Source organism: Hesperophylax consimilis, chromosome 3 (genome assembly GCF_061612785.1).
Source record: "Hesperophylax consimilis isolate HC1 chromosome 3, BYU_Hcon_1.0, whole genome shotgun sequence".
In the NCBI taxonomy this organism is placed as follows: Eukaryota; Metazoa; Arthropoda; class Insecta; order Trichoptera; family Limnephilidae; genus Hesperophylax; species Hesperophylax consimilis.
The window spans coordinates 20843413-20863846 of record NC_142838.1 but is presented as its reverse complement, the minus strand read 5'-3'; the positions used below and the strand labels follow the sequence as shown (position 1 = coordinate 20863846).

The 20434-nt window shown below is 34.8% G+C and overlaps 3 protein-coding genes across 10 annotated transcripts in view; 1 reads left to right on the top strand and 2 right to left on the bottom strand.

The window, feature by feature from the left end:
* ewg (DNA-binding protein Ewg) overlaps positions 1–8379 on the bottom strand; it is a 27010-nt gene extending 18631 nt beyond the window's left edge. Inside the window, exons 1-4 of one of the 2 annotated variants that reach the window (XM_089649121.1) lie at positions 8299–8379; positions 3002–3235; positions 2084–2208; positions 1100–1412 (exon numbers count right to left, since the gene is read on the bottom strand). In XM_089649121.1, coding sequence (XP_089505247.1) covers positions 1100–1412; positions 2084–2208; positions 3002–3191 — 628 coding nt within the window. In that variant the 5' untranslated portion in view covers positions 3192–3235; positions 8299–8379. Of the gene's footprint in view, positions 1–1099; positions 1413–2083; positions 2209–3001; positions 3236–7931; positions 8070–8298 lie in introns of those variants that run through there. The other variant, XM_089649130.1, reaches the window with a different exon arrangement.
* On the top strand, positions 7967–16295 carry Coq7 (ubiquinone biosynthesis protein COQ7, mitochondrial). Its single transcript, XM_089649192.1, has 4 exons — positions 7967–8260; positions 14907–15018; positions 15126–15354; positions 15867–16295. The coding sequence occupies exons 2-4, from the start codon at positions 14920–14922 to the stop codon at positions 16142–16144; spliced, it is 606 nt and encodes a 201-aa protein (XP_089505318.1). The 5' UTR covers positions 7967–8260; positions 14907–14919; the 3' UTR covers positions 16145–16295.
* Positions 13379–20434, bottom strand: shf (WNT inhibitory factor 1). Of its 7 annotated transcripts, none has more exons than XM_089649151.1 (9): positions 20339–20434; positions 19729–19873; positions 18378–18574; positions 18057–18299; positions 17657–17818; positions 16370–16570; positions 14783–14890; positions 14374–14583; positions 13379–13774 (listed from the first exon to the last, which is right to left on the bottom strand). In XM_089649151.1, the coding sequence occupies exons 3-9, from the start codon at positions 18571–18573 to the stop codon at positions 13731–13733; spliced, it is 1164 nt and encodes a 387-aa protein (XP_089505277.1). In that variant the 5' UTR covers position 18574; positions 19729–19873; positions 20339–20434; the 3' UTR covers positions 13379–13730. The 7 variants fall into 7 exon arrangements, with proteins under 7 accessions (XP_089505277.1, XP_089505286.1, XP_089505294.1 ...); XM_089649160.1 differs by lacking the exon at positions 20339–20434 and adding an exon at positions 20190–20274; XM_089649168.1 differs by lacking the exon at positions 20339–20434 and having other exon boundaries at positions 19647–20182.

Genomic DNA, 20434 nt, shown 5'->3' with positions numbered 1-20434 from the left:
TTATAAAAATGAAAACATCGAATTTAAAAAAATAGAAACTTTACAAACAATTATAAAGATTACAAAAAAAGGTTATAATTACAGAAAAATAAACAAAAGCACACAGATAAAAGAGAAACATTGAGTTTAAAAAATTTTAAATATGTAAAAAATTAAAAACTCAATTTCCGTGTGATATGCTCGGAAATATACGTCCCGCTCGTTCCAGGGCGCAACATATATTTCAAGGACGTATTTATATGTCCTACCCGTACCCGATACTGTTTACGTTTGACGTATTTATACGTCCCGCCCGGTTAACAGGTTAAGCTAACCTATTTTTAACCTAAAATTTAACTAGAAATCCACAGAAACATTTGCATATAGAACTTTTGTCTTCATTTCCTAGCTGAGAATGTAAGTGATTCCTGATTCCAACAAAGACATCTCACACAATTTAACTTAAAGTAGTCCCAGTCATCGATGATCGTCCTCTTCCTTCTCATGTGTCTAGTGAAACGAAAAAGACAGAAGATACTAGAACGATGACTTCACAAATGACCTCTCTCTGTGACTAATATATTAACATTGACATATTATTATTATTATATTTATAACGTTTTCAAGGGACCGAAAATACAAAACTACGCATGAAAACTTGTTATGTGGGCAGCATCGTAAGTGTGTGGTTTTACTGCACCTTTTTTATTTATAGGTAAATCAAATGGTACGTATACATTTGCGAAACGAAACGCGAACCGATCCACGAATGAAGCAACTGTAAGTGGCATTTGCGGTTGCTTCATTCCTTTCGCATAAGTTGAGGTTAAAACAGAATAGTGACAAAACAGAACAATAAATTCAAGCCGGATTGTAGAAGTAAATTAATAAAAAGAAAACGCAATGAATAATAAATATGTTATAATGTATGTATGTAATTCATTAGACATTTGTAAACTTCCATGTACAAATAGCTAAATAAAATTAATAAATAACATGATAAAAAAAAATAGGTTGGGTAAAATTAGGTTATCTTTTTCTTTGCTTTTCTTCAATGTTCTGTTTTATGTTATCATGGACCCAATGAAAGCACTGAAAAAAAAAGGTGTTATTTAATTACCCGTGGAGTATTTGAGCATTAGAGGTATGAAAGCCCGTAATTGCGCTTGGGTCATCTTCTCTACAGGGGTGGGGATCCCATCAATGATGAGCGGGGGGAGTTCGTAGAGCGAGGGGTCGTCCTGGACGGGTGGGGGTGCCTGCTGCGCCAGTTCGTGTTCCAGCTCCTCCATGATCATGGAGCGCAAGTTCTTCACCACATCCTCCAGTGGCTTGGCGCCAAACACCCTGTACGAGGTGTTCGGCTTGCCAGGTGTTGCCACTAGCACAACGGCCTGCTGCCCAACTCGGGTTGCAAATTCATCTATTGTTTGCTGAAAATAATATTACTGAGCATAATCTAAATTTTCAAACATTATCAATTTTAACAATAATAATACTGATTTTAAATTTAATTTTGCAGTTTGGTAATGACTAGACATGGGATTACGCACTTTCAAAATGCCAAAAAATTCACCAAATATGCCAAAATTATTTCTTTTGGGACGAGTTCCCAACTTTTACTTGAAAATTTGGAAACCAAGGAAGCTAAGTTGGAGTGGTCAAGGAATATCTTGTGTGCTGAAATAAAAAGTGTCTTCTGGTGTAGGAACCTAAGTTACCACACAGCACTGGAGTGGTCAAGGAATCTCTCATGTGCTGGAATAAAAAGTGTTTTCTGGTGTAGGAACCTAAGTTACAAAACAACACTGGAGTGATCAAGGAATCTCTCATGTGCTGGAATAAAAAGTGTTTTCTGGTGTAGGAACCTAAGTTACAAAACAACACTGGAGTGGTCAAGGAATCTCTCGTGTGCTGGAATAAAAGTGTTTTCTGGTGTAGGAACCTAAGTTACAAAACAACACTGGAGTGGTCAAGGAATCTCTCGTGTGCTGGAATAAAAAGTGTTTTCTGGTGTAGGAAGCTAAGCTAAACCACACAGCACTGGAGCAGTCAAGGAATTTCTTGCGTGGTGAAATAAAAAGTTGAATATTTATTTACTTACTCTTAATTTCCTAAGCAGCCTGTTTTGTTGGCGTTTTCTTATAGAGGGATTTGTTTCAAATGAATGTGGTCGTTTTCGTTTCTTCGATGATGCTATAGCAGCGGCTGCCGCCATACCAACGGGTCCTACAAACATAATAATGCTTTGAATTTGAACGCAGCAAAATTAAAACAAAAAAAATAATACCTTAGATATGGGATCCTTATTTATATTATTTATTTATATATAATTAACGCCCTTCGGATTTTGCATATGATACTTATAGTATAAGAAACATGAGTAAATAACAAAGCAAATTGAGATCCTGTTTATGTAAAACAATATAGGAAAGAATAGAAAAGAAAAAAAAAAAAATATATATATATATATTAAGTAACTGACTTAAGATAGATGAGGTACACAGTAAATGCTTTTAGGTAGGTGTACAATAAGTAAACTATATTTCAAGTTGAAAAGTTCTAAATGAGAATTGTGTAAATAATAAACAGTTCTTATGAGCAGGTAGAACATCAACATAATACAACATTGAAGTGAATAATTAATGTAAATAAAAAAAATAACAGCGAGATCTTGTACTCAACACAATGATTAAAAAAATATATTTACTCAACATAAAGATGGGGTATATATATATATATATATGCAGAAATATGCTTAACGGTAAGTATAATATTGATTTAGATTGCCGGCAACCCGGGCGTTAGTTTAGCCAAAAGTATTTTGTAAGTGAGGCATTTCTTTTTAGAGATTTTAGTAACTTAATTACAAAGGTGAACATGAATTTACAGTAAAAAAAAACTTCTTTACAATAATTTATAAGAAAAAAAGAGTACAGGAAAATATATAGTTGTTAAATAGGAAAAAGATGAAATGGAAAGATTTGGGAAATAAATACTTGTTAAACAGGAAATGGTTTACCTGAAGCGGCCAGCTGAGCCGTGACCTCGTCGCTCATGGCCACCGTAATGAGGTCGCTCCCCTCCTCATAGCCGGAGCCGGGGGAGGAGGGGCAGCAATCATCCTCATCGTCCGACCCCCCGCTCATGCCACCTTCCACCTCCTCTGCCATGTCCATCGAGTCATTGCCCGAGTTCATGATCGTAACCATTTGCTCCTCCAGCTTGACGGAGATTTAGTCCACTGCTTCAACTTCTGGAATAGAGAGTTCTTCAGTGAGATCAAGTCTATGTTAACTGAGGCTGCAAATACATGCCTCAACTACCAATTCCATGTTTAGTGAGGCAATTTTCAAATAATTCATAACTGCTTGGCTTAGAACGCTACGATCATAGTTATATAGTATATATATATAGATATATATAAGGAATATATATATATGGAGAGGATATATGTATACACATCTATAAAGAAATTACTTATGTATGTTTAACATGTTAATTCACACTTTAGAATAAAGCGGGAGTCAGACAGTTCACTTTTCGTTAATTTCTGTCTTTCACTCAAAGTGAAATGTCTGAACACAAAATGAAAGAAAAGTGCCGAATGAATTCATTTGTGAACCGATCCGTCGATGTTGGATTTTGGCATCTTTCACTCGCGCTCGGAATGAAACGTCTGAACACAGAATGAAAGCTCATTCCGTCACGTTGTCAGTTTTCTTAAATGCAGTATCCCGTATCCAGTATGTATTTTTTTAATTTTTATTTGATTATAGTTAGGAAATATACAGTTATACATGTGAATTAATTTTGCACAACAGATGCTGAGTATAAAATAAACCAGTTAAGTTGCATTTACAATATTTTTATGGTTACAGGTTATGAAGAATGTGAATATTTAAAATTACAAATATAAGAAAAAAAATATGAAAAGGGTAGACGAACAACAAAAAAGAATAGTGAAGAAATGATAATAATACTGTGCTAATTTACACATTTACATTTGTTTGGTATTTGGTATTGCCCAATCTTAACTTATGAAAATCCAGCCTACGTATGTTTATGCTTGCAAAACTCGAAAAGTAGTCGACCAATATGGCTGAAAATTTGTTCTTATTTGTGCCAGGAGTGTTTAGAAAGGTAGAAGAAGTGGGGAACGCTTGAGGAATACTTAACGCAATATCTCTGCACCAGAATGAGATACATAGTCGATGTAATGTCATTCTTTAACAGTTACATTGTGAAGTGAGTGGTAAAAGAATTCGGAGACGCCTGAGAAAGAGATTAGCAATAGCAAAGCATTTCGGGGTTCACCAATACTGATATATTGGTCTGCCGGTATTAAGATAAATATTCACTGTTCCCAGATATTAGGATTTATTTATTTAATACATGTTACATTGTTTTGAAATTTACATAAAGTAGATATAATGAATCACCATACTAGGCGGCTGCCTGTTTCATGGTGATCAATTGAGTGTAATTACTTTGTATGAAATATGAAATCTAGTGTAAACATATGAAATTAGTAACTATAGATGAAGCTAAAATTTTGGAAAAATTGTAATAAAAAGTAGAAGATAGAAATTAGAAAGGAGAAAGAAGTAAATTAGCATTAGATTGTAAAAATGTACATAATTATATATATAATTTTTAATATGTGTGCATGCAAGCACACATGTGTATATAGCAGCAGACATAGGTACCTATATACATATAACAACACATGTATACATACACCCATATGACGCATCCTCACGCATATAAACAATATATACACCTCTATCTGAGTACTTGGAATAGGCTACTAACACTATAACAATCACACATCAAAAAATCCCCGAGCGCTTTCCTGAAACTGTCGTATTTGGCTATTGATTTTATTTCTAACGTTAAATTATTGAATATTTTTGGAGCAAGAAAGTTAAATTGTCTTTGTGCCATTGAGGTTTTTATTGGGGGAATAGTATAATTGGATTTGTTGGAATATCTTGTATTATGGGTCGATTCAAAAATATTTTTTTTCGTATGTTTGAATTTATAGTAGGAGGATATGTTTTTGACGTATAAGGATTTTATGTTGAGTACTTTGAAGTCGTTAAATAAGTCCTTCGTGGGGTGAATATAGTGTACTTTGTAAATAGTCCGCATTATCAATTTTTTAGCTTTAATTAATGGATCTAATATCGTGTTAGAGCATCCTCCCCAGACTACTATACAGTATGATATAATTGATTGGCATAAAGAAAAGTATACCGTTTTTAGTGTATTTTTATTTAGAATATTTCGTAATGACCTGAAGATATATGCCAGTTTCCGTATACGGTTTGTAACATTTATTACGTGATCTTCCCATCGTAGTTTATTGTCAATTATTACACCCAAATATTTAATGGAATCTACTCGTTCTAGTGGATTGCACAGACAACTAGAGTTATCTCTACAATAATGTATTTTTAGTGTATGATTGATTGAAGGCTGACTCGGAATATTAAGACTGAACGTTATATATTTTGTTTTAGTTATGTTTAGGGTGAGTAGATTATCATCCAACCACTGTTTAATAATTTGCAATGTTAGATCCGCTCTATGAAATGTTTCTTCCCATGTCTTACTTTTTAGTACTAGGCCAGTGTCATCGGCGAAAGTGATTATATTGCCATCAATGGCTGGCAATGGATGAAATATGAACACACCAGAAGCGTCCAAATGCGAGTCGCGGACGTAAGTGGCGCCACATTTTGTCGACGCTTTCTGTTGTAGGTACTTCTTGTGACGAATAAATATATTTGTTTTTTAGACATGATTATTATTTTATGTTAAGCGATTCTTGATACCAATAAAAATAATTCAACAATATCTTAGAGCTGTAAGTTTTTACAAAAACGGCGTTGTATAGATCATCAAATTATTATTTATTATCATAAACTATTGACCTAAAATGGGTTTGTTTATTTTAATGAAACTTCAAAAAGTTTCACGTAATTACATTTAGAATTAAAATTCGATCAATCAATAATACCTATCAGTCAAAAATAATATCAACATAGTAATATGTATAATGTACCTAATAGTCTCAGATCGTAGCGTGCAGAACAGACAATCGATATCAAATATTACACAGATATAAATATTTCGTAATATCAGATATTATGGTGAATACTAATCCCTGAATGCTTCAATATTCCAGTGATATCAATATCAGAACATAATTCGATAAGCAACAAAAAATACTTGTCTCCTACACCTCCTTAGGACTTAGGACCCATGGCAATGAAGCATCGGTTGTCCCACTAAATCTTTCGCATACTACAAAAAATGCTTGTCTCTTTCGCTCCCGTAGGGCCCGTGGCATTTGGGAGCGGAGCATCGGCTCTCCCACTTCCTCACTCGGAATGTATTCATTAACTCTGATATCTGTGGAACCGTATCAATATATCTGATATCTGGTGCCATTGTGATATTACAAATATATTAGGTCCAGGCCTACCAATGACACCTAACAAAGCGGGAAATGAGCATTGCATATTTTTAAACACCATTTTATTCGAAACTGGCGAAATGGGCAAAAATAGACTGAAGGTGGTAGAAATGCGACCACTCGTGTGTGTGGGAAAGAACATCTACGACCAAATTATGAATGAGGAGACCTTAAGGCCTTTGTAAGTGAAATGAATAATTAAGAAAGGTGTGCGTAGATAAGTTTGAAACAGTTATAGCAGATGGACAAGGAAATGAGTTTCAGGAGAATATTTAAAGTGTTGGTGGATTGAAGAAGTCAATGTTGTCTCAAGATATGGCACATCAAAATGAATCATATATTTGAGTTGGGTCACCATGTCACATGTTCAAATGACAAAATGAAACGAGAAGTGAGATTAAAGAAGTGTAGGACAGAGTGATGTGCCTTGCCTACCCCTGTAGCTAAGTGGTGTGATAGTTATCGGAAATAAAGACAGATTGGTGGAATTATAAAACTTTATGTTTTTTAAGAAGTTTGTCAAATGGTATGACATCGGTATAAAGATTGAGCCATCTCCAATGATTATAAGCAAGTTTGTCAAGTGGTACGAGATCAGTATAAAGATTGAGCCATCTCCAACGATTATAAGAAAGTTTTGTCAAGTGGTACGACATCAGTATAAAGATTGAGCCATCTCCAATGAATATAAATAAGTTTGAAAAATGTATGTTTCAGCACTTAAAAAAACATTCTTAGTGATTAACTCACTATACTGTGGCTTTGGCAAAAAATATTCTATCTAGAAAGTACAACAATATAAAATAAGTGTTATTACCAACTATTATTACTGTTATCATAATGTTTCTATCAGAATCAAGGAAATTTCGGAGGTACATGATGTTATGATCCTTCGCTCTGTACTAAGAGGAACTCATCAACGAAAAGTCAAACAGGGTACTGCATGACAATAATAAACCAGATGTCAACAAGGTGGATGATGATAATATTCTACTACGTTTCACAACAATAGCATTTTATCCAAGTCAATATTATACTACAAATTCCCTGTACCCACATGAAAAATCGATAATCAAATATCTCCATCTTGCATTGCGACATGTTTGAGTTTATTCTTATCACGAGATGGGGACTGCTTTCTGTTGACATTTATTTTTGTACAGCGAATTTTCCACTTAAGTATGTACATGCATGTGCATTAACACGATAAAGATAAGACATTGACAGTTGTAAAATAATAAATGTCAAATATTATGTGAGCAAGTCAAGGATAATAATGATATGATAAGAAAAAGTAAAGCGAATCGATGAGGAAACAAGGAAATATATTGTGGTCATGTTTTTTTTAGTAAACTTCAGCATCAACTCTACTGCGACTGACAGGAATAAAATGAACGGACATTATGTGGAAAAGTCGCGCGTTCGAGCAGGCCCAGTGAAATTTCCAAGACTACGGCTGCGTACGCACCTGCGTGCATTGTGATTCATTTTTCAATGATAACTGAGCTTCGTGTGCTCCCTGTGATGTAACATCTTACGGCAAAACACTGCACACTTTTTTTGCACGCCGGTAACTTTATTTGATAAGAATAGAACTGAATACGAGTAACGCCCGAAATACTTATGGTCATCCATGAATATCGATCGGCATAATCCAAACGCCAATCGCATAAACTTCATTTGCCGAGGCGCCATTTTGTACGAGTCTGCGCCGTAGATACTTCACAGGAGAAGAGGAAACGCGTCGCTGTCTGGCAGAAGATAATTAAATAGTTTCTCGTTTCCCTCGATAATTTAGTAAGTATATTTTTTGTAGAAAATATTAATGTACTCACTGTTGTATCTTTGAATTAATCAGAAGGAACTGTCCTTTGCCATTTTCCTTAGTACGTTCTAAAAATGAAATCGATTATTTCATAAACATCGCGACTAGCGCCAACTGGCGGGAGAATTTGACACTACCGCAAGAAAACAGCGCGAGATCAAAATAATCACTTCGATTTATTATTGTACGGAAAATGTACTTCGTTTTTGTATGCCATATTCTGTAATGGAAATCGTTTATTTACGGAAGACCGAGGTGCACCCCCTTGACTGCCTATATTATTTGCGGTAGACTGAGGTCCACCTCCTCAGCTGCCTATATTAAAACAACCTGCATTGTGTTATCCATTCACGCTGGGAAAATAGAATTATTTCTCATGGTATTTAATTCCTGCCGTCGATTTTTCGGTTACCAATAAAATATTTTCCCCTAATAGTTGTTAATAAAGAATTTTGTTTTCTATATTTATTTACCAATGTTGGTTACATCTGGTCACCAAACACGGCTAAAGCCGTTTAAAACAACAAACATTTCAATTCTGAATAGTGGTCTTACACCAGGACCAGGGCGACAGCGCGATTATCTTCCACTCTGTTAAGTGCTGCAAATATATTATTTTTAATGAATAATTTTGAAATGAACACAAATTAATCAAGTAAAATTTACTTGTGCATGCTGGGATTGAACTGACGACCATCGGATTGCTAGTTAAGGACCTTACCTCTCGACCACAAAACTATTATGTCATAGTTGTATGACAGTAGGTGACCGTATGGCCATTATATCTTTTGAAATCTTTTTTTAAATTTAATTTTGGACAATTCTTTCTTGCCTGATATTATTTATCTATATAAATAAAACGTTTGTTTAAAATCTTATATCTCCGAATGTTCTTCTCCGATTGCTTTGAAATTTTGAAACAACACTGCATTTAAATACGCAGGTGTTTTTATATACCTATATTATATAAATGTCACCTGTGACAGGGAAAAACATGCGTTTTTTGGAAAACAGCTCTATCTGTTGGACGTAAAAGCAACACGCGCTATTGTTTCTCTATCTACACAGACAGACTGATCCACAGCAACGCTTGGCGGGGTACAGCTAGTATTTCATTAAAAAATACAATTGATATCACAGACTGAAAAGCCGATATATTTTTATGCACAAAAAGGTTTATTTGGGTATTTTCCTGCAGTGTTTTGAGAATTTCTTCAGACCAGACTTCTCTTGGTTTACATTACGCAGCTGCAGAAATGACTCTGCGATTAAAATTAATTTAACCCATTAAATACATAAATAAATTTTATTGTTTTGCCTTTCACCAGTTGAATGCCAATCGGTCTCTGAAGAAAATGCGAGCATTCTAATATTATCCTTGTTAGAATTATTTCCGATGCGATTTTGACCTTCATACTTTGAAAAATGTATGAAGAACGAAATCAGGATCGCTTGCAATGATAAAACTTCAAATTCCATATATGATTAGCTTAAAAATGAATTTTCTGTTTTCTGCTTTGGCTTTCAACAGGTTAATAATAATGGGTGGCTCTGGAATTTTTCATTTTACCACAGCTTTTCCATGTACTATTTATGAACAATATACACTTCACAAAATAACCAACAATCAGAAGAAAGGTTTTGCAATGCTTGAAGTTCAGCACAAGTTAGGCAATACATTATTATAAATTGGTGCGCTCCACGACTGGGGAAAGTAAAACATATTTCAGATTTTTAAAGTTACATTACTTTACATATTTTTAGTTTAGATCATATATCTTTATTTAACTTTTTTAGTTCCACAAGAAAAAAAAAACATTCCTATGAATATAAGGAAAACTACTTATACTCTTCTGGAAAACCACTTATATTATAAATATACAGTTTTGATAAATATCAACATTATCTGATAAGATGGTACAAGTTTAGATTGAGATTTCTCTACATAAGCGATTGCAGTGCAGCCACTATACGTGGCTCTACCCGATGAACTTTCTTCTGGGCGCGCTCGGACTTCACTCCTTGCAGCACTACCCACTTATTCAGACTGTTGCGAGGCCATATAGAGAAATCAGCTATTTTGGAGTGTACGAGTCTCCATGTTTCTGATGACTATCTCAGACAGAGCCATCATAGATTATTCTATCTACCTGCCTGTAGGACTAACCTGTCAATGGTTCTCCCGGTGGGGAGGAGTATATTGCTCCTGAACCAAATCTCCGCCGATATATATATATATTTTGTGTCAATAAGGAGAGATTCAAAGGGGAAATCCTATTGATTCTTGAAAGAATCTATCCTCATTCACTGAAATTTTTTGTACTACGTATACACCTTCAATATTTGTAAATACAGTGGTGCCTCACACAACGAACGCCTCGCACAGCGAATGCTGCACACAACGAACTTCCTTTTCGTTCATTTCACGATTCATACAACGAACTTCGCTTCACACAACGAAGTCGCCCGATCTTCTACGATCACTGCCGATTAATTGCATCCTCCCGCGCAGGCAGTCGTTAGACTCGTTAGTCACTGCGTAGTACGCTTAACTTACGCACGTATCGCAGCAATCGTTCTTCATTACGGAACACAAAGAAGAGCTGACAACTGAAGAGCTCCAAACACTTCTGGCCCAACAACAGGACAATGCTCAAAGGGAAGCGTCATCTGATAACGAGGAGCAACAATCAACCAATTCCAACTGCTGACATCAAGAACATCCTGGTCAAATGGAAAGCAGTTCAGGAGTTTACCAATGCCCACTATCCGGATTCCGCTGAAGCAAACAGGATCAACGACCTGTACTCCGATACTCTTGTCCGTTATTTCCGGCAGATGTTGAAGAAAAGAGAGAAACAAACGACTTTGGACAGGTTTTTCACTGCACCATCGGCGGAAAATGGATGAAGATGTGCAAGATTCGATTATTTCTTAAAATTAAAAAATGTGTGTTTTTTTCATTATGTTTTTAGATGTATCTAAATAAAAATAATAACAAAAAATTTATCTTTTTTCTATGTCATCTTACCATATTTTATGCTACAGAACGAATTATTTTTTTTAACATGTATTGTTATGGGAAAACGCGTTTCACATAACGAACTTTTCGCATAACGAACTTGCTCCTGGAACGAATTAAGTTCGTTGTGTGAGGCACCACTGTATATATATTTTTTTGCAAGTATTACATGTAATATCTTATATGTATGTATTAAATTTTTATAAATTTGTAATGTACAAGAAATTTTATAGAAAAAATAATAGGTATCATTAAATTTACAAAAATATAATTTTGTAAGAGAAACAAACGACTTTGGACAGGTTTTTCACTGCACCATCGGCGGAAAATGGATGAAGATGTGCAAGATTCGATTATTTCTTAAAATTAAAAAATGTGTGTTTTTTTCATTATGTTTTTAGATGTATCTAAATAAAAATAATAACAAAAAATTTATCTTTTTTCTATGTCATCTTACCATATTTTATGCTACAGAACGAATTATTTTTTTTAACATGTATTGTTATGGGAAAACGCGTTTCACATAACGAACTTTTCGCATAACGAACTTGCTCCTGGAACGAATTAAGTTCGTTGTGTGAGGCACCACTGTATATATATTTTTTTGCAAGTATTACATGTAATATCTTATATGTATGTATTAAATTTTTATAAATTTGTAATGTACAAGAAATTTTATAGAAAAAATAATAGGTATCATTAAATTTACAAAAATATAATTTTGTAAAACTCGTAAGGCCGGCCCTGAGCCAAAAGGCACCTGGCGCCACTAAAAACCCCAAGGGCGCTGTGTTTATTATCAGCGCCTTGGTTCCTTGGCAAGTGGGTGCCCGGAGCAGACTATTCCAATTGCTCCTGCATAGGGTCGGCTCTGAAAACACGAGTGAGTAATTACAATCAGCAAGTGCACCGGGCATAAAATGGGCTTTATGCTCTACAAATAGTGGGAGTTGTAGCTTTTGGGAATCTGACATTCCAAAGGTCTGAACATCTGTAGAGCCATATAAAAGTCCCAACTGTCTGGAGTCTATCGCTCCCTGTCAGGACTATAGCATCCCCAATTGGGTTATGTTGTGAGGCTGAAGTTAGTGGGGAGGGGAATGAGATGGGGAAGAGAAAGAGGAAAGTAACTAGCTTCTAGATCTAGTCACTAACTACGGCTAACACAGCTGTTGCCATTTTAAGGAACTTATCGATTCTGAATGATGGTCTTTCACCAGGTCGTTACTGTGTATCTAACACTCTGCAATGTATTGTAAATATACAAGGTACATATTATTTAATTTACGTATTAAGTGAAGTAAAACATTTAAACACGCGACCTCTGGATTTATTGCCGAGAATCTTAATCGCTTATTGTAACCAGAGGTTTTCGCGTAAGTGTCCTTTTGTGATCTGAAATTTAAAATAATAATATCTTCTTAAAACATATTTATCTTCCTCTATCAAATTGGTATGCTAACTTTTGTGGTTTATTTTGTGGCTGAAATGAGTTTCAACAGCCTTGTAATAATTTGTAATCAGTCTGCGGAAAGGTCTTATCGTCTACCTACTCGAAATAGTACCTATATTATTTGATTATTCCCCCTAGCAACAAACATCATATTGTGCAAACAAGTTGGTTCTATAAATAGTTGTTCTGTTGATATTACAAGAAAAAGATCAATGTTTTTTTTCACAAACAAGCCCATAACTTTTTTAAACCATTTAATTTTTTTGTTTGTATTAAAGATTCTTATTTTTCTTTAATATTAAGTACTAGCTGAATTGCCCGTGCTTCATGTAGTTTTTCGGAATTTCATGCAGACAGTGAGTGACATTCCTCTTATAGTGATTATTTTTGGTGTATTATGCCCTGTTGCGCTACCCCCTTCTTAAGCCAACATTTCGGACAGCATTACAGTGTCCATCATCATCAGAGATGTAAAAGAAAGAACCTAAGTAGTTGAAAGAAGTTTGTACGAGATGATTTTTCACAAAAACAGCCCTATACGAATTATCCATTTATTATTAAATTGAGATCCACCATTAAAACACTTTCAAATCTTAAAATATTTTTATTGTAGACTTATATATAATAATTTATTATTGATCATTCATGTTTGATTATTCATAAGAACGAAGAAGTTATTGGCTTACTATGTACTACAAAATACATTACATCACAGTTAGGTACCATATTCCATCTTTTTATTTATAAATGGCAAGAATTATTTTAATTAAAAATGCTGTATGGTCTCCGAGTAGAAGTTTATCAAAGTCATAAAAAGTGTTCATAAAGTTATTTTAATGATCTTGGCACTTTTGGGCTTACAAAAATATAAAATTAATACTACACTTGTCATCACATTATAACTGAAGTTATAGCTTTTAAATAATTGATTGTTCAAAGAGAGTTTTCTAGGTACCTATCTAAATGTTTATCTTCTAGGTAACTTTTCATCTGAATATCTTGAATTATAATCTGAAAATAGAAAATAGATCAAGATTTAATACTGTACATAATTATAAATCAGAATTCGGCAGTCAAGTGTCAAGAATATGTCAATATTCACTAAAATTATTAAAAATAAACTTAGGTATGGTGGTTAGTGATGGCAGAATTTTAAAACTACTAAATTACAGAACACATATAACCCCGAAAGTTTATTATTTATCTTTGTGAAAAAGCTGTCTGTTTCTTACAAATAAATATTTTGTTTTCTGATATTTTTAAAGGTTCGTTGCCAGCTTTCGTTAGTTAAGTTAGTAAGAACAAAGTTTTTATTCTCTATTTTAGCTCTATGCTGTGATTATAAAAATGTGACTCAAAATTATCTGAAGTTTAAATTCAAGTCCTTAAAAGAATTTCGCTGATTGCTGATATTTGGGACTACTTTTTAATGAGGATTCTGTTAGAAATTTGACAGAATGTTATTAGCAAATTGAAATGAAATGCATGGGTTTTAGAGAACTGGGGTTAAAAAGGATTATGTATATATTTCAGCGCAAAAATTAGATTGTATGTATATGGAAACAATTGCGTGGGAGTGTCTGGCAATAAAAAGAGTGATAGTTACATACTGCGATTGCACAATCGGCCGTGCCATCCGGGGTTACATTGACACGTGTTGTCTGGGCCGCAGATGCCTTGGCGACAGGGCCTGCTGCAGGACGACCTCTGGGTCACCCGGCGCCCCATCTCGCAATGGTTGCCGCCCATGCCCTCAGGACACCTGCACTTGTTGACGCCTCTGCACTTGCCCCCATTGAGGCAGGGAATTACGCATTTTGCTACGAGAAACTCTTCATTATTCTTGGATGTTGATAACTTGGATTTACTTTGATAGAAACATGAATTTAGAAATCAGGGTCAACATAGAAACATCCAAAAGTTTATCAAATTGAATGTTGTCTTCCAAAGATAATTGAAAAGTTGACAGACCCCTGTGCATGTACATTAAGTGAGATCTGTCAGTGGTTGTCTACTTACAATATTCACAATGTAGTCCAAAGTAGCCTTTTGGGCACTCACAGGTATCTTTTTGAATGCACTTCCCTCCATTTACACACTTTTCAGCACAAATACCTGAAATTTGAACTTTTCATTGTTTTAGAAAGTCAATAAATATGCTGCAAAATTCAAGAATAACCTACAGACGAATTGGAGTTTACAACATTTTGAGCAGAGGAGTTTGCAAAGAAGCTTGCAGTTCGACTAACAATGAGGTGTGTTTCAAAGATTAATCTACATGATATTACTCTTAAATAGGTTCACACGAAGTGTATGTAGTTACGTGGCAGAAGTAAAGTTAGAAATGTATGTACTCTTTTAGCTGGACTCAATTATAAGAGTAGACCATGCGGGAGAGCTGGGAGCTGACAGAATTTATGCAGGACAAATGGCCGTCTTGGGGAGCACAGCGAGCGGGCCCACCATAAAGCACATGTGGGAGCAGGAGAAGGTGCACCGGGCCAGGTTTGAAGAGCTTATTAGGAAATATCGAGTGCGACCGACCATTATGACCCCCTTATGGAACATTGCTGGATTTGCTCTGGGAGCAGGTAACTATTTGTATTACAATCGTTTATACAACATTACGACGAACATTGCCTCAAACATTCGAAAAGGGGGCATTTCCATCCACATTTTTGTTCGAAAATGCAATGTTTGTGTTTTCCGTGGCCGATGGAAAACATTCTCCGCGAATTCGAAACGGGAAGGCGGGGAAGGGGATTATTTCAGTTTTTGACAGCCACCGCACGGTGCGGTCTGTCACGAAAAACGTACGAGTTTTTGAGGTTGTGTGCACTGAGCGAGCGTAATAATTATGAGTTTAATAAATAGTAAATAAATAATGACATAAGGATGATTGTTTCTATCATGACCACCGTGCCTCAATGTTTGAACAAAGGGAAGAGACAAAATGTGGACGAAAACAAAAAAGTTTGTGGTAATGTTTGACGTATTGTTTGTGGAAACAGTTGCAGGTGACCCCCCTTAATGCTTTTTGATTTGTGTATTTACAAGACAAATTTTATATAATTATTTTTAATGTGAAAAATTGTTTTTTTAGGGTCGGCACTGCTGGGGGAAAAGGCAGCGATGGCTTGCACCGTGGCAGTAGAGACAGTAATTGTGGAACATTACAATGACCAACTAAGAACATTAATGAAAGATCCAGATGTAAACAAAGAATTATTAGAAACAATCACGAGGTTCCGAGACGAGGAACAGGAGCACCATGACACGGGGATTGGTCACGGAGCTGAGCAGGCTCCGTTTTACAGGGCTTTCACAGAATTAGTCAAAGTCGGTTGCAAAGGCGCCATTACTATTTCTAAACATATTTAATAATTTCAATTATTTTTGTTAAATATGACCAAATTACACCACAAAAGTTTTCATACTTTTGTAAGATACAAACTAGTAGTATTTTCAAATTAATAAAATATTATTTTTGTACTAGAATGGTTAATACTATAATAATAATATTTTTCACCTTTAAAAATAAAACTAACCCAATCATATTTTATTTGAAAAAAGTTATAATTGTAATTAATTATTGGAGTAACATACCTCCTTCACAATGTCTCCCTTGGTAGCCGGGGGGGCAACTACATATGCCTGGGGCTGTACAGTTACCCCCGTTCATACACTGGGGGTAACACAGCGCAGTCTTACAATACTGGCCCATGTATCCCTCTGGACACTGGCATATCTTCTCATGGTTGCACCAGCCCTGGTTCGCACACTTCTTATCGCATTCTGGATCGGGACCTTTAATTTGTTAATACACAATATGTTACGGACGGTTTTAGTCCAGCTAGTAGAAGTGTTGACAAACTAAGCAATGTAACTACTTTTAAACACATATTATATTTCAGCTCAGCGCAACAAGTAATTAACTATAGAAAAATACCATAACATCACAATAAAATAAAATAACAACTTTCTATCAGCCTTTATATCATTTATCATAGAATCATCATTTATATCCAGGGAGCAATAGTAATAGAATTTTTTTATGTTGCAGATATCAAATAAACACAAAGTAAGCTAGGAAGAGCATAAGCACAAATGATAATGAGAACCACAAAAAACCTCATGTTTTCAGGAATTGAAATTGTGTACCTACATATTGTAAAATATATGTGGTTTTGCAAATATATAAATAAAGCATTGACAGCAAAACGCTAAGCAAATAACCATCATACTGCACACTTCTATCATTTTCAGGGTTGAATTTTTTTCAACATTATTTGTACTGTGTGTAATATAATCTGAATACTTAAAAAAGCGATAATAACAGTTAAAGGCATTCCATGAATCACCATAAATACCACTGAAAGTTTTAAAAGCCAAAACACACTATAGTTCTGCTGTAAATTGCTCACTTACCCCCTCCAGATATTGAAGATGAATTACGGAACTTTTCTGATTAAGCATCCAACTAACCTTTTAAGAACATACAATACAAACAAATAACATTATATTATGGTCAAATACACTTTTCAAATATATAAAGAAAGCATCCAAGTATTTTGATCAAATTTGCATATAAATATTTTTTTACAAAATACAAAAATATTTTATATGGTATAAAATAATATTTTTAAAAGGTAGCCAAAATAAAATATAAAGCATGCAGTGTTATCTTTAAGACTTGTGCAAGGAAGTAATCAAATATTCTTTAGTCCCAGCAAAACTCTAAAGTACAGATTTAAAATTTAATGTCATGAAGAATAAGAATGCCATACATTTTTTTTCCACAATACTAAGTAAAAAAAATTTATAAACCAAGAGACATCGATAATTTTCTTGCATGAGTCTCGAAGCGTTAAAAATGCGTTGGCGATACGATACCTGCTTTTGCTAAATACACACCTCTCTGGGCACACTCCTTCTTTAAACTTAGGCGAAGAGGGGTGCCTTTCAGCAGATCTCTTCCCGTCTTAATTACAAGACCAATCTCAAAGGTGCCGATCCCACTACTGTTACCTGAACACGGCAGCCAAATGCTGAACTCTGGAAACAACATGAAGTTATATGAATATTAAATTATTCTTTTGTCAGGTGTGACCCTGCTGGGTTATTATTATTATTATTAGAGTCCTGTTTTCTACAAATTACAATGAAGTCATTCTTTTTTATCTTGTTTCATGGATAAGAATAAGTGCCAGCTTGAATGAACACACATAATGAGACTACGATTGTGCTGCTAAAACATTGCCTAATTTATCCTGATTAACAAGGAAGCGTTTACCTTTTGGCCTCCTAGGAACTCTCCCTTTAGTTTTGATAGAAATCAGGGGCGGTTTGAGTATCATGGGATCAGATGAATTCAGCGTATCGAAATGATAATTGTACTTTTTGTTTCCAGCTTTCCAAGTAAAATTCACATATTCCACTTCAGACGGTATAACGGGGAGCGTTTGAGAGAATTTTGGATCCAAAATATATGAAAGTACATTTCCATTTACAATTGCAAATATTTCCATGGAGAAACCTTAAAAAATGGTTTGTGATTAAATAATTTAATTAGAAATAAAATTCAACATAAATATAATAATAAATAAAAGCTTACCACTGAACATTTTAACTTGACGCTTGTCAATCCATAGCGAGAGATCCCCACCATTTCTCTCGATACTTTTAGATTGAGTTCGTTGGTGGACTTTGATATCGCTCCTTGCAGAGGAGCTAATTACACAGGCCAAGAAAAGTATTCCAAAATAAACATTGTTGGGAATCTGGTTTTTGCCAGCAGCCGGATGCTTCATTCTGTAACAGAATAGTACTTGTTATAGTAGGTACATATCGTTACTCACTTCTTTTCCTGTAGGTTATCTGGTAGAGATAAGTATTATTATTGCCACACCAAGATTCTCTGAAAAGGGCGGGAAGTTACTTTATAAAGGATATAAATATTATAATCCTTCTTCGTAATAAATGCAAAAACTAACTTCTAGAGAGAAATGTAGAAGTTAGGTGCAATTTTTTGTAAAAACGAAATCTTTATTTGATTTTTATTCTTCAAATTTGGGAGGCGGGTTTGGGTACCGCCTCCCCGGGAACCATTTATTGGATAACCAACAAACACCTCTGCCATATGTCAGCCCAAGTGGTTCGCTACGTTTGGTGACTTAGCAGGGGTGCCCGGGTTCATCAGCTGCGTGGCGTGCCAGATTAGGAGAGGCTGGTTTGGGGAGACCCGTTGTCCTCTCCAACTGGTCTCTCGACCCATCGTCTTGCGCCGTAGCGGGAGTGATATCTTCATATGTCCATCACTCCTGGACACAGATCCCTAGATTCCTAACTGTTTCCTTCTCAGAACTTCTTCTACTTAAAAATACCCTCAACACAGAATCCCCAAAGATGACATACGCCTTGAGGGATTTTTTTTTCTTGGAGCCTAATGTGTGGGGTTAAAACAAAAGGTGTAATTATTTACCTAACCGCCACACTTTTCGGTGCAGATTATGGAAATTACAGTTTGTTTCAAAAATTAGTACAAGAAACCATTATTTATATGCACAAATAACCGCCGCACGTTTAGGCACAGATTAAGGAAATTACACCTTGTTTCAACAAGAAACAACTATTTAAACGCACAAAAGAGGTTTTTAGTTTGGATTAATTAAGTCATTTATTTGTATTTTGATTAAAACGAAACATTCGCAAGAGTAAAATAAATGTTGAACTTTGATAGAATAAAAATGTAATTATAATGCATATTTTACCATCTATATCTACACCGACGTAAATCATTGTTTCTTGTAGTAATCAAGTTGAAAAAAGTGGAATTTCCATATTCTGTGCCTGTTAAAAATGCGGCGGTTAGGGAAATATTTACCTAAATAAAAAGTATGTACATCGCAAAAGCTCAGGAAACCGAAAATTTAATTTATTTTTTTAAATATAACACAAAGCCAAACCTGTTATTATCATAAGACTGTCTGTTCTTATGTCAAAAGCACTTTGTATACAAGTCCATAAATAAACCACTCACTACAAGCCTCTTTACAATTTTCACGGTAGAACAACTTTAAAAAATTGTATTTGAATAAAAACAGCCGAACCCTTTGAAAAGTAATCAAATAGTCAATTCTTTCAAACCCACTCGCTCGATAAAAAACAAATTAATACTTCATGAAACAATAATAAACTATAGGAAACTCGCTCGCGAAAACATTATTGTAATAATGCGTAGATCTAAGAATATGCGTCTACTATATTATTGTGTAGATAAATGGATACTGACTATACCGAGTCAATATTAATATAAAAAATTCACGGTAATCAATCCGGTTGTCATTTTTTGTTATGACACTTATGACATCTCGATCGATCAGGGGCGGTAACAGGATCATATAATTTCAAGGATCTATAACTATACTCATGTATATCGCTGAAGGGCGTCTGGTATTATTGATATAATTTATGAAATAATTCTATTTAGATGGCAGCAGATCTGCAGATGGCAGTTTGAATTCATTCCATAATCGGTACATGCGTAATGCTGAATACGGTATATACGGTCCTTACGAATTCATTAATAAGTAAAAATTTCATTAATAACGCTGATCAAAACCGGTTGAATAATTTTACTAAAGCTACACCCATGCTATATCTACCGCGTCG